This window comes from Somniosus microcephalus, unplaced genomic scaffold (assembly GCF_052327205.1).
Source record: "Somniosus microcephalus isolate GS21.2 unplaced genomic scaffold, FLI_Smic_1.0 unresolved_chr1, whole genome shotgun sequence".
NCBI classification, from domain to species: Eukaryota; Metazoa; Chordata; class Chondrichthyes; order Squaliformes; family Somniosidae; genus Somniosus; species Somniosus microcephalus.
This window is the reverse complement of record NW_028225179.1, coordinates 140,108,575-140,122,711: the sequence shown is the minus strand read 5'-3', so window position 1 is coordinate 140,122,711 and position 14,137 is coordinate 140,108,575. Positions and strand designations below refer to the sequence as shown.

Here is a 14,137-nt window from a genome sequence, read left to right as displayed (position 1 = left end):
AGTTTATATCTCACTACTGGTGCCGGAGACCGAGAGCTAGTTATGCCCAGGAGCAGGAGGAGCACAGCAAACCCCCCCCCCCCATCCCCCCAGTCCCCTCGCTCAGGGGTTCTGAGGCAAACTAGCACCCTTACCCCTGCTCCGACTCAAATCGGCCATCTCAGCTGAGCATTAGCTTAAACTATTATTCCGAGTCAGGAGGTCGTGGGTTTGAGCCCTACTCCAGACACATAATCCATGCCGATACTCCCAGTGCAGTGCTGAGGGAGCGCCGCACTGTCGGAGGCGCCATCTTTCGGATGAGATGTTAAACCGAGGCCCCCCATCTGCCCCCCCTCAGGTGGACATAAAAGATCCCGTGGCCACTGTTTTGAAGAAGAGCAGGGGAGTTCTCTCCGGTGTCCTGGGCCAGCATTTAACCCAGATAACCAGATGGATCTGGTCATTATCTCATTGCTGTTTGTGGGAGCTTGCTGTGCGTAAATTGGCTACTGCGTCTCCTGCATTGCAACAGTGACCGCTGACGTAAGAAAACTACTAGGCACTTGGTCTAAGCGTTAAACAAAGCTTTAATCAACTGTTTTACAACATGGAGGTCTAGTTGTGTCCTTCACTAGAATGTCTTGCGCAAGCTGGGATGTGCCCGAGTATTTATACTCTCCCTGGACAGCGCCACCTGCAGGCTGCTCAGTATTATTTCATAAGTCTTTCTTTCATGAATGACTGATTCATGTCAACCACACTTCAAAAAGTGCTTCATTGGGTGTAAAGCACTTTGGGACCTCCTGAGGTCGTGAATGACACTATCTAAATGCAGGTCCGTCCTTTCGGAGACTGGGCATCAAGCGAGGGATATTGCTGGTCTGTATAGGTTAGCGTTTGATTTTGATTTCATTGTTTTGTTGACAGCTGCTCTCTACAGCCGGTATGAGGTCGATGATGACTGGTGCACCTCAGTTTTGCAGTCCTACAAATCGGAGAGCGGAGATGTGTTCCCCTGGACTGTGGGTGAGTGCAGTGTTTGAATTAATGACACAGTATTTACAGCATCATTGGAGTAGGCCATGTGGCCCAACTGGTCCACTCCGGTGTTTATGCTCCACACGAACCTCCTCCCACCCTACTTCAGCATAACCTTCTATTATGTGTCAGCTGTGGCTCAGTGGGCAGCGCACTCGCCTCTGAGTCAGAAGGCTGTGGGCTCAAGTCCCACTTCAGAGACTTGAGCACAAGACTGACACTGCAGTGCAGTACTGAGGGAGCGCTGCACTGTCGGAGGTGCCGTCTTTCAGATGAGACGTTAAACCGAGGCCCCTTCTGCCCCCTCGGGTGGATGTAAAAGATCCCACGGCACTATTTTGAAGAAGAGCAGGGGCGTTATCCCCGGTGTCCTGGGCCAATATTTATCCCTCAACCAACATCACTAAAAAAAAAACCCAGATGATCTGGTCATTATCTCATTGCTGTTTGTGGGAGCTTGCTGTGCGCAAATTGGCTGCCGCGTTTTCTACATTACAACAGTGACCGCACTTCAAAAGTACTTCATTGGCTGTAAAGCACCTTGGGACGTGCTGAGGTTGTGAAAGGCGCTGTGTAAATGCAAGACTTTCTTTCTTGCTCTACATCAACAATACAAAGTTGTAACCGCTCTCTGGGTAAAGCTGTTTCTCCTGACTTCCTCATTGCATTCTTATATTGATGACTTAGTGGTACCTCCGTGCCATTTATTGGTGACTATCTCATATTTATAACTCCTAGTTCTGGTCTCCCCCACAAGTTGAAACATCATCTCTACAGCTACCCTATCGAACCCCTTCATAATTTTATAGACCTCTATCGGGTCATCCCTCCGCCTTCTCTTTTCAGGAGAAAAGAGCCCCAGCCTGTTCAGTCTTTCCTGACAGGTAAAACCTCTCCGTTCTGGTATCATTCTGGTGTAAATCATTCCTGCACCTTCTCCAGTGCTTCTATACAGGGGCTGCACTCTTCTCTACAGACCTAAACTGGGAGGGCTGGCGTATTGTCCCACATTACAACAGTGACTACACTTCAAAAAGTACTTCATTGGCTGTAAAGCGCCTTGGGACGTCCTGAGGTTGTGAAAGGCGCTATATAAATCCAAGTTTGTTCTTTTAAATGCTGTGGGTGGGAATGTAGAACCGCTTCGCTCACTCAAGTGCACAGCATTTTTTTCAAATGCAGGAGTTGGGCTTTTGCTGTTAAATTAACTGAGTGGTAAATTCTCCAAAAATGGTCTGAATGCGAGAGGTGGTGAGAGTGCGCGCAAGAGACGTGGAGAGAGCACGGGCAGGGGCGAGCACGAGAGCGTGGGCAGGGGAGAGCGTGTGCAAGAGACGTGGGGAGAGCACAGGCAGGGGAGAGCGTCTGCAAGAGACGTGGGGAGAGCACGGGCAGGGGAGGGCGTGTGCAAGAGACGTGGGGAGAGCACAGGCAGGGGAGAGCGTCTGCAAGAGACGTGGGGAGAGCACGGGCAGGGGAGGGCGTGTGCAAGAGACGTGGGGAGAGCACGGGCAGGGGAGAGCGTGTGCAAGAGACGTGGGGAGAGCAGGGGCGAGCGCGTGCAAGAGAGGTGGGGAGAGCATGGGCAGGGGAGAGCGCGTGCAAGAGACGTGGGGAGAGCACGGGCAGGGGAGAGCGTCTGCAAGAGACGTGGGGAGAGCACGGGCAGGGGAGGGCGTGTGCAAGAGACGTGAGGAGAGCACGGGCAGGGGAGAGCGTGTGCAAGAGACGTGGGGAGAGCAGGGGCGAGCGCGTGCAAGAGAGGTGGGGAGAGCATGGGCAGGGGAGAGCGCGTGCAAGAGACGTGGGGAGAGCACGGGCAGGGGCGAGCGCGTGCAAGAGACGTGGGGAGAGCACAGGCAGGGGAGAGCGCGTGCAAGAGAGGTGGGGAGAGCACAGGCAGGGGAGAGCGTGCAAGAGACGTGGGGAGAGCACAGGCAGGGGAGAGCGCGGGCAGGGGAGAGCGCGTGCAAGAGACGTGGGGAGAGCACGGGCAGGGGAGAGCGTGCAAGAAACGTGGGGAGAGCACGGGCAGGGGCGAGCGTGCAAGAGACGTGGGGAGAGCACGGGCAGGGGAGAGCGCGTGCAAGAGACGTGGGGAGAGCGCGTGCAAGAGACGTGGGGAGAGCACAGGCAGGGGCGAGCGCGTGCAAGAGACGGGAGAGCTCGGGCAGGGGAGAGCGCGTGCAAGAGACGTGGGGAGAGCGCGGGCAGGGGCGAGCGCGTGCAAGAGACGTGGGGAGAGCGCGGGCAGGGGAGAGCGCGTGCAAGAGACGTGGGGAGAGCACGGGCAGGGGAGAGCACGGGCAGGGGAAGAGCGTGCAAGAGACGTGGGGAGAGCACGGGCAGGGGAGAGCGCGTGCAAGAGACGTGGGGAGAGCACGGGCAGGGGCGAGCGCGTGCAAGAGACGTGGGGAGAGCACGGGCAGGGGAGAGCACGTGCAAGAGACGTGGGGAGAGCACGGGCAGGGGAGAGCGTGCAAGAGACGTGGGGAGAGCGCGGGCAGGGGAGAGCGCGTGCAAGAGACGTGGGGGGAGCACGGGCAGGGGAGAGCGTGCAAGAAACGTGGGGAGAGCACGGGCAGGGGCGAGCGTGCAAGAGACGTGGGGAGAGCACGGGCAGGGGAGAGCGCGTGCAAGAGACGTGGGGAGAGCGCGTGCAAGAGACGTGGGGAGAGCACAGGCAGGGGCGAGCGCGTGCAAGAGACGTGGGGAGAGCTCGGGCAGGGGAGAGCGTGTGCAAGAGACGTGGGGAGAGCGCGTGCAGGGGCGAGCGCGTGCAAGAGACGTGGGGAGAGCGCGGGCAGGGGAGAGCGCGTGCAAGAGACGGGAGAGCACGGGCAGGGGAGAGCACGGGCAGGGGAAGAGCGTGCAAGAGACGTGGGGAGAGCACGGGCAGGGGAGAGCGCGTGCAAGAGACGTGGGGAGAGCACGGGCAGGGGAGAGCACGTGCAAGAGACGTGGGGAGAGCACGGGCAGGGGAGAGCACGGGCAGGGGAGAGCGCGTGCAAGAGAGGTGGGGAGAGCACAGGCAGGGGAGAGCGTGCAAGAGACGTGGGGAGAGCGCGGGCAGGGGAGAGCGTGCAAGAGACGTGGGGAGAGCGCGGGCAGGGGAGAGCGTGCAAGAGACGTGGGGAGAGCACGGGCAGGGGAGAGCGTGCAAGAGACGTGGGGAGAGCGCGGGCAGGGGAGAGCGCGTGCAAGAGAGGTGGGGAGAGCACGGGCAGGGGAGCGTGCAAGAGAGGTGGGGAGAGCGCGGGCAGGGGAGAGCGCGTGCAAGAGACGTGAGGAGAGCACAGGCAGGGGAGAGCGTGCAAGAGAGGTGGGGAGAGCGCGGGCAGGGGAGAGCGCGTGCAAGAGACGTGGGGAGAGCTCGGGCAGGGGAGAGCGCGTGCAAGAGACGTGGGGAGAGCTCGGGCAGGGGAGGGCGTGCAAGAGACGTGGGGAGAGCGCGGGCAGGGGAGAGCGTGCAAGAGACGTGGGGAGAGCACAGGCAGGGGAGAGCACGGGCAGGGGAGAGCGTGTGCAAGAGACGTGGGGAGAGCGCGGGCAGGGGAGAGCGCGTGCAAGAGACGTGGGGAGAGCGCGGGCAGGGGAGAGCGCGTGCAAGAGACGTGGGGAGAGCACAGGCAGGGGAGAGCGTGCAAGAGACGTGGGGAGAGCACGGGCAGGGGAGAGCGCGTGCAAGAGACGTGGGGAGAGCACGGGCAGGGGAGAGCGCGTGCAAGAGACATGGGGAGAGCACAGGCGGGAGAGCGTGCAAGAGACGTGGGGAGAGCACGGGCAGGGGAGAGCGCGTGCAAGAGACGTGGGGAGAGCACAGGCAGGGGAGAGCGCGTGCAAGAAACGTGGGGAGAGCACAGGCAGGGGAGAGCGTGCAAGAGACGTGGGGAGAGCACGGGCAGGGGAGGGCGTGTGCAAGAGACGTGGGGAGAGCACGGGCAGGGGAGAGCGTGCAAGAGACGTGGGGAGAGCACGGGCAGGGGAGAGCGTGCAAGAGACGTGGGGAGAGCACAGGCAGGGGAGAGCGTAAAAGCGACGTGGGGAGAGCACGGGCAGGGGAGAGCGCGTGCAAGAGACGTGGGGAGAGCAGGGGCAGGGGAGAGCGTGCAAGAGACGTGGGGAGAGCACGGGCAGGGGAGAGCGCGTGCAAGAGACGTGGGGAGAGCGCGGGCAGGGGAGAGCGTGCAAGAGACGTGGGGAGAGCGCGGGCAGGGGAGAGCGTGCAAGAGACGTGGGGAGAGCACGGGCAGGGGAGAGCGTTCAAGAGACGTGGGGAGAGCACGGGCAGGGGAGAGCGTGCAAGAGAGGTGGGGAGAGCACGGGCAGGGGAGAGCGCGCAAGAAACGTGGGGAGAGCACGGGCAGGGGCGAGCGTGCAAGAGACGTGGGGAGAGCACGGGCAGGGGAGAGCGCGTGCAAGAGACGTGGGGAGAGCTCGGGCAGGGGAGAGCGCGTGCAAGAGACGTCGGGAGAGCGCGGGCAGGGGCGAGCGCGTGCAAGAGACGTGTGGAGAGAGCGGGCAGGGGAGAGCGCGTGCAAGAGACGTGGGGAGAGCACGGGCAGGGGAGAGCACGGGCAGGGGAAGAGCGTGCAAGAGACGTGGGGAGAGCACGGGCAGGGGAGAGCGCGTGCAAGAGACGTGGGGAGAGCACGGGCAGGGGCGAGCGCGTGCAAGAGACGGGAGAGCACGGGCAGGGGAGAGCACGTGCAAGAGACGTGGGGAGAGCACGGGCAGGGGAGAGCGTGCAAGAGACGTGGGGAGAGCGCGGGCAGGGGAGAGCGCGTGCAAGAGACGTGGGGAGAGCGCGGGCAGGGGAGAGCGTGCAAGAGACGTGGGGAGAGCACGGGCAGGGGCGAGCGTGCAAGAGACGTGGGGAGAGCACGGGCAGGGGAGAGCGCGTGCAAGAGACGTGGGGAGAGCGCGTGCAAGAGACGTGGGGAGAGCACAGGCAGGGGCGAGCGCGTGCAAGAGACGTGGGGAGAGCGCGGGCAGGGGCGAGCGCGTGCAAGAGACGTGGGGAGAGCGCGGGCAGGGGAGAGCGCGTGCAAGAGACGTGGGGAGAGCGCGGGCAGGGGCGAGCGCGTGCAAGAGACGTGGGGAGAGCGCGGGCAGGGGAGAGCGCGTGCAAGAGACGGGAGAGCACGGGCAGGGGAGAGCACGGGCAGGGGAAGAGCGTGCAAGAGACGTGGGGAGAGCACGGGCAGGGGAGAGCGCGTGCAAGAGACGTGGGGAGAGCACGGGCAGGGGCGAGCGCGTGCAAGAGACGTGGGGAGAGCACGGGCAGGGGAGAGCGCGTGCAAGAGACGTGGGGAGAGCACGGGCAGGGGAGAGCGCGTGCAAGAGAGGTGGGGAGAGCACAGGCAGGGGAGAGCGTGCAAGAGACGTGGGGAGAGCGCGGGCAGGGGAGAGCGTGCAAGAGACGTGGGGAGAGCGCGGGCAGGGGAGAGCGGCAAGAGACGTGGGGAGAGCACGGGCAGGGGAGAGCGTGCAAGAGACGTGGGGAGAGCGCGGGCAGGGGAGAGCGCGTGCAAGAGAGGTGGGGAGAGCACGGGCAGGGGAGCGTGCAAGAGAGGTGGGGAGAGCACAGGCAGGGGAGAGCGCGTGCAAGAGACGTGGGGAGAGCGCGGGCAGGGGAGAGCGCATGCAAGAGACGTGGGGAGAGCGCGGGCAGGGGAGAGCGTGCAAGAGACATGGGGAGAGCGCGGGCAGGGGAGAGCGCGTGCAAGAGACGTGGGGAGATCACAGGCAGGGGAGAGCGTGCAAGAGACGTGGGGAGAGCACAGGCAGGGGAGAGCGCGTGCAAGAGACGTGGGGAGAGCGCGGGCAGGGGAGAGCGCGTGCAAGAGACGTGGGGAGAGCGCGGGCAGGGGAGAGCGTGCAAGAGACATGGGGAGAGCGCGGGCAGGGGAGAGTGCATGCAAGACGTGGGGAGAGCACAGGCAGGGGAGAGCGTGCAAGAGAGGTGGGGAGAGCGCGGGCAGGGGAGAGCGCGTGCAAGAGACGTGGGGAGAGCACAGGCAGGGGAGAGCGCGTGCAAGAGACGTGGGGAGAGCACAGGCAGGGGAGAGCGCGTGCAAGAGACGTGGGGAGAGCACAGGCAGGGGAGAGCGTGTGCAAGAGACGTGGGGAGAGCGCGGGCAGGGGAGAGCGTGCAAGAGACGTGGGGAGAGCGCGGGCAGGGGAGAGCGTGCAAGAGAAGTGGGGAGAGCGCGGGCAGGGGAGAGCGTGCAAGAGACATGGGGAGAGCACGGGCAGGGGAGAGTGCATGCAAGAGACGTGGGGAGAGCACGGGCAGGGGAGAGCGCGTGCAAGAGACGTGGGGAGAGCACAGGCAGGGGAGAGCGTGCAAGAGAGGTGGGGAGAGCGCGGGCAGGGGAGAGCGCGTGCAAGAGACGTGGGGAGAGCACAGGCAGGGGAGAGCGCGTGCAAGAGACGTGGGGAGAGCACAGGCAGGGGAGAGCGCGTGCAAGAGACGTGGGGAGAGCACAGGCAGGGGAGAGCGTGTGCAAGAGACGTGGGGAGAGCGCGGGCAGGGGAGAGCGTGCAAGAGACGTGGGGAGAGCACAGGCAGGGGAGAGCGCGGGCAGGGGAGAGCGCGTGCAAGAGACGTGGGGAGAGCACGGGCAGGGGAGAGCTCGTGCAAGAGACATGGGGAGAGCACGGGCAGGGGAGAGCTCGTGCAAGAGAGGTGGGGAGAGCACGGGCAGGGGAGAGCGCGTGCAAGAGACGTGGGGAGAGCGTGGCGCATATGAGATTCAGTACAGTCATGCTGCTGACTCAGAGCCACTGGGGAACCTGAGGTCATTTTAATCTGCGTTGGTCTCACTAACTTTGAATGCCTTTTTGTTTTTAGGGGAGGACATGACGTCAGAAGGAAGAAGGCAGCTGGCGATATTCCTGGTAAGTGTGTGTGTGTTGGAGCTGAGTAAACCCAGGGCTGTTACGTTGCTGCTTATTGTATTTCCTGCATCAGCTGCCAAAAGGGGTGATCTGATTGTGGTGGTTAAGATGATTAAAGGGTTTGAGAGGGTAGATGGAGAGAAACTATACCCTCTGGTGGTGGAGTCCAGAACAAGGGGGCAGAACCCTCAAATTAGAGCTAGGATGTTCAGGGGTGATGTCAGGAAGCACTTCTTCACACAAAGGGTAGTGGAAATCTGGAACTCTCTTTCCTCTGTGTGTCCCACCCCCCTGCCCCCAAAAAAAGGTGTTGCGGCTGGAGGTCAATTGAACGGAGACTTTTGTCGGACGAGGGTATTGAGGATTACGGGACCAAGGTGGGTAAATGAAGTTGAGATCCAGATCAGCCATGATCTAATAGAATGGTGGAACAGGCTCGAGGGGTTGAATGGCCTCCTCCTGTTCCTATGAATGGTCTTGGGGGCCTTGCAGCTGGTGATTTCCCCACCCCCGTGCAGGAATTTTTGAACTTGGACACGATTGTCACAGAGATTCAAGTAATCGCTGCCCAGCATTTCTGTACTGTGCCCACTTGATCTGTGGAAAACATTCGGCAGTACAATGGTGGATTCTATCCTTCCAGACTTGGCCTGATTTTACAGCACAGACACAGGCCATTCAGCCCAACTGGTCCATGCTGGTGTGTATGCTCCACAGGAGCCTCCTCCCACCCTCCTTCATCTCACCCTATCAATATATCCATCTATTCCTTCCTCCCTCATGTATCTATCTGGCTTCCTTTTTCAATGCATCTACGCTGTTAGCTTCACCACTCCCTGTGGTAGCGAGTTCCACATTCAAACCACTCTCTGGGTAAAGAAGTTACTCCTGAATTCCTTAATTGGATTTATTAGTCACTATCTTATATTTATGGCCCCTAGTTTTGGACTCCCCCACATGTGGAAAATTCTTCCTTGCATCTGCCCTATCGAGCCCCTTTCATAATTTTAATCACCTCTCGGTCTTTTTTTCTAGAGAAAAGAGCCCCAGCCAGTTCAGTCTTTTCTGCCAGTTGTACCCTCCGTGCAACTGTGAGCTGTGTAATGGGGGTGAGGGACTGACGTTTAATGGGAGGGGAAGGGCCAGGTTAGCAGTTTAAAAAAAAAAAAAAAAAAAAAAATTACATCTGCGCGCTAGATCCTAGAGCAATGCCATGGAGGGTCAGCCCAGGATGCTAACGTATGCTTGTTCCCGTGTTGCAGGCGCACAAGTACATGAAGAATTTTGACGCCACCCATTGCACGCCGTTGCCGTCCTATGAGTTCACGCTGCCCTGGTCCTTGTAGTGGGGGCGGCCAAGTGTGGGCAACGCACAAAGGAGTTGCGCCGCGGAGGGAGGCCTGTGGCTCGAGGCCCCGCCTCACGAGACCGTGGAGGTTCTACTGCTGCGATCAAGCTCTTGACTGACTCCGAGCAGATTGGCTATGACCAATCCTACGTGTTTTCTGTTAATCCTTTGAGGATCCGAGGGCCGGGGGCGGGGGGACTGTTCCTCGTGTTCGACTATAGATCTGACTTTCCGAATTTTTTTTTCATATATGAAGTGTGGTCTGAGCGGCCTCGCGGCTGGAGGGCCCCTCTGTCTTGAGTATCCGAGTCCCTCTCTCTTCAACCTCCCACCCTCAAATTCTCTCCCACATCCCCCCCCACCTCTCCTGAGCCGCTCCAGTACCTCGCCTAAGTGGCCCTTGTGCACGGGGGAAGCCTGAAGGGCAAGCGTGGGCCGGCTGCTCGACCCTGAGGAGGGCGGGGGGGGGCGATCGCGACCTTCGACCGTCCCGCCCCCACGGTCGCCCGACACGTCCATCATCGACGCCCCCGCCAATTGAAAAGCGAAGGCTCTTCATTACCCGGTCGGATAGACTGTCAAACAGCCTATTTTTTTCCCTCCCATTATAACTAATAAATCAAAGTGTTCAAAGAAAATGAATAAAAGCAGTTTGTTTTTTTTCAAAGCCCCTCTGGTTTATCCTCCCGGGGTGCTGCTTGCGGCAGTGTCCAGGCGAATTTGTCTTTAATTCCTGGGCAACCCTGGGGGGTTGGGAAACCCCCCTACATGGGGGAACGCACCCGGACTGGACTTGATTACAGCTTCACACAGGGTGTATATTTGTAACGGCTCTCTTTACTCACTCTTAAAAGGCCCAGTTCTGTGGTGGGGGGGGTTTCTTTCGCTCTCTTTGCCTCGAGTGCTCTCCCCTCTCTTCCTCCAGTTTGCCGGCAGAATCTGGGTGTTGACCCACAGTTGCTTGGTCGCCCTCTGGTACCCCACCCCCCCCGGAGTGACCACGAATCAGTTGTGTGCCGACGGGCAGCACTGTCTCGTCCACATCCAGCGCCCCCCCCCCCGCGCACAAGTCCCACTAGGGGTCGCTGGATGGTAATCGGTTACGAGAACCCGAGCAGATCTTCCCCCCCCCCCCCCCCCCCCGCCTGGCCCTGGCTATAGCAGAGATCGACTAACCCACTTCAGATCAGGAGTGGCCCTGGGATCTTCCTTTGCAGCATTTACATCAGGGGAGCCCGAGCCAGTCCAGTTGTTACTGCAACAAACAGAGTCCCCTTATTCTGCTGAAACTTGCAATCTTGATTATACTTTTGAGCTGACCTCAAAAAAACATGGTGAACCATTTTGCTAACTCGTTTAGTCATAAGTGTCAGATGTATATACTAGCGCATGGCAGGGGGAGCAATTTTAACCCAACTCCATGGTCAGGAATCCCTCGGGATCAGGCGGAGCGCCAGCACGCGCGGTATCTCAGAGGGAACTGCTCACCAGCGTCCTGCGCGCTACCTTCCTGAGGGCAGCGCAGCCGCCTGCACGGCTGAGGCGGAACATTGCCGAGGTGTAAAACAACCATCGCACCCGATTCCATCAGTTTCCCGACAGCGGGTGAGGTTCAGATTGACCCCCCTCTCCCCCACACTGTGTGATGTCGGGGCGGGTTGATTGTCGACGTGCTTCGACTCGCTGCGTAGATTCTGTTGTCGAACCTCTTTCCGCTTTAACTTGTATGACAACATCCGCACTGACTTATCTCTCCCTCTACCCAGAATGGAAAAGCTGATTCCCTTTTTTTTTTAAAAAAACCTCTCCAAATGAGCGATGTCTCTTCTAAGACGTGGGAACAGGCGTCGGCCATTCAGCCCCTCGAGCCTGTTCCGCCATTCAGTCAGATCGCGGCAGCTAACTCCATCTACCTGTCTTGGCTCCATGTCCTTTTATGCCCTTGTCTAGCAAAAAATCAATCGGCCTCTGATTTAGAATTATTAATTGAGTTCGCAGCCACTGCTTTTTGTGGGAGGGAGTCTCCACCCTTTGGGTGAAGTGTTTAGCAACCTCTCTCCTGAATGGCCTGGCTCTGATTTTAAGGTTATGCCCTAGACTTGCCCCACCACCTCATCAAATGGGAGATGTCTCCTCTGATACGCGAACAGTTCCACGCATCTCTTTTTAATTTTTGTTTTCTATTTTTGCTCATGAAGTAAGGGAATGCTTCCTCTTGACTCTTTGATCTGTTGTCCAGGCGATATTTGCGGGCTGGGGAGAGATGTGTATCCGTTTCCTTCGACTTGCGAGTTTGGACCAAATACCGTACAAAGTAAATCTCGTGCCCCCTTTGCCCCAGATGATATGTAAGAAGGTATAAAGTGCATCATTGGACTTCATATTTGAAGAGTGGTTCATATGTGAAAATATAACTTGGTGACAAAAAGAAAAATCATAATTAAAGATTTCTACTTGCTCCTGTCTTGAATGGTGATGGCTGCACAGTTTTAGGAGTTTTGTGTTGTGTGGCTTTTGAATTCTGTTCTTCCTCCCCCTGTTGTCTCTTTCCCCCGCCCCACCCCAATCTCCCCACTGGAGCCTGCTTTGACCACAATCTCCCAACTAATAAGAGAGAAAGAACTAACTTGCATTTCTATAGCGCCTTTCACAACCTCGGGACGCCCCCAAACCGCTTTACAGTCAATGAAGTACTTTTTGAAGTGTTAGTCACTGTTATAATGTAGGAAACGTGGCAGCCAATTTGAGGACAGCAAGCTCCCACAAAACAGCAACGAGATAATGGCCAGATCATGTGTTTTTTAATGGTTTTGGTTAAGCGATAAATATTGGACATGGGTGGGGGGTGGGAGGAAACTCCCTGATCATCTTCGAAATAGCAGCCGTGGGATCGTTTACGTTCCACTAGAGGGCAGACGGGGGCCTCGGTTTAACATCTCATCCAAAAGACAGCACCTCCGACAGTGCTGCGCTCCCTCAATACTGGGATTGGGGAGTGTCGGCCTAGATTATGTGCAGATCATTTCTTTATTGATACTGGTTGAGGGATAAATATTGGCCCAGGACACCTGGGGGAGAACAAGATTGGAACAAGAGGGAGCGTGGAAGCTAATCGTGTCCTAATGTCCTCGTGCTTAACGTTCAACCGTCCATGCTCTTGACTCTGCAATGAGAGAACGACCAGATAATCTGTTTTTTAGTGATGTTAGTTGAGGGGCAAATATTGGCCCCAGACACCGGGAGGAGAATTCCACTTTTTGAAATAGTGGCCATGGGATCTTTTACGTCCACCCGAGAGGACTGACGAGGCCTTGGTTTAACGTCTCATTCAAAGGATGGCACCTCTGATGGTGCAGGGCTCCCTCGGTACTGCACTGGTGTGTCAGCCTAGATTATAGGCTCAAGTCGCTGGAGTGGCCTTTGAACTCCCGGCCTTCTGATTGAGAGGCGAGAGTGCTGCCCACTGAGCCACGGCTAACACAATTGCCATTGACGCCACGCGAAAAATGGCTGCTTAACACAGGTATTAGATAATGGTGCAGTACAACTAGCAAAAAGCCTCTACCTGCTGGAGAGCAAGGAATAAGTGGCAGAAACCCAAGGCATGGATACAGCTCCAATATTTGGGGAGGCTCTTCTACCACCTCTGCCTTGCTACCAGACAGCATCCAAGTCAACGTGATCTGTTTGGCCTTCTGGACTGCAGCACTCAATCTTTGGCAGAACTGAGGATGACTTGCTTCCACATTAAAAATGGGTTCTCAGGTGACTGATGAGTCCAATGCGGGACCTACAGTCTCTGTCACAGGTGGGGCAGATGGTGGTTGAAGGGGTGGGTGGGTGGGGTGCGCACCTTGCGCTTGGCTTCCACTTGCTCCCGGCGAAGAGACTCGAGGTGTTCGGTGCCATCCCGGATGCTTCTTCTCCGCTTTGTGTGGTCTTGGGCCAGGGATTCCCAGGTGGCAGTGGAGATGTTGCACTTTTTCCAAAGGAGGCTTTGAGGGTGTCCTTGAAGCGTTTCCTCTGCTCACCTGGGGCTCTCTTGCCGTGTCGCAGTGACTGCAGCACTCAATCCCACAGCAGGCAATGCATTTACCCACTAGGCCTGCAGGGGACCAAACAGGCCTATTATATTTTGGGGTTTTGCTCAGATATTTATCCTGTTCTGACTGCCTCAAAGCACTCCCTTAAGCAAAGTCTCTTCCTACAAACTCGTGTGAATTTGTGTGCACGGTATCTGGTAATGTAGCAAGCCCAGATGTTGAACAGAAACCTTTCTTACTGTAGTTAACTTGGATAAATCACAAGCACTCTTGTGACCTGATAGACATTGGAAAGCAATAGAAATGCGAGGGTATACCTTATCAGGAAAGGATGAACAGGCTGAGTCTCTTTTGAAAAGAAACCTGAGGGGTGACACAGTAAGGAATCTTTAAAATGATGAAAGGTTTTGATAGAGTCGACACAGAGTGTTTCCACGTGTGGGGAAGAGCAAAACAAGAGGCCATCAATATAAGATAGTCACCAAGAAATCGAGTAGGGAATTCAAAAGAAACCTCTTTATCCGGAGAGTGGTGAGAATGTGGAACTCGCTACCACAGGGAGTGGTTGAGGTGAATAGTATAGATGCACTTAAGGGGAGGCTGGACAAGCATGAGGGAGAAGGGAATAGAGGGTTACACTGATAGATTTAGATAAGGAAAGACGGGAGGAGGCTCCTGTAGAGCATAAACACCGGCATAGACTGGTTGGGCCGAATGGCCTGTTTCTGTGCCGTTTATCCTATGTAATAAACGTAATCACCTTGTGGTTGGATTGTAAACTACAGGGTGGTAACACCAATTTCTTTGTGGGGTTTTATCAAGA

The 14,137-nt window shown here is 57.3% G+C and overlaps 1 protein-coding gene across 2 annotated transcripts in view; it reads left to right on the top strand.

Annotated features, from left to right (window-relative positions):
- abhd16a (abhydrolase domain containing 16A, phospholipase) overlaps nucleotides 1-11,735 on the top strand; it is a 92,244-nt gene extending 80,509 nt beyond the window's left edge. For both annotated transcript variants that reach the window (XM_085974985.1, XM_085974986.1), the window contains 3 exons: nucleotides 910-1,008; nucleotides 7,877-7,923; nucleotides 9,186-11,735. In XM_085974985.1, the coding sequence (XP_085831111.1) occupies nucleotides 910-1,008; nucleotides 7,877-7,923; nucleotides 9,186-9,269 (230 nt within the window). In that variant the 3' untranslated portion in view covers nucleotides 9,270-11,735. The remainder of the gene's footprint in view (nucleotides 1-909; nucleotides 1,009-7,876; nucleotides 7,924-9,185) is intronic.
- Nucleotides 11,736-14,137: the final 2,402 nt, after the last annotated feature.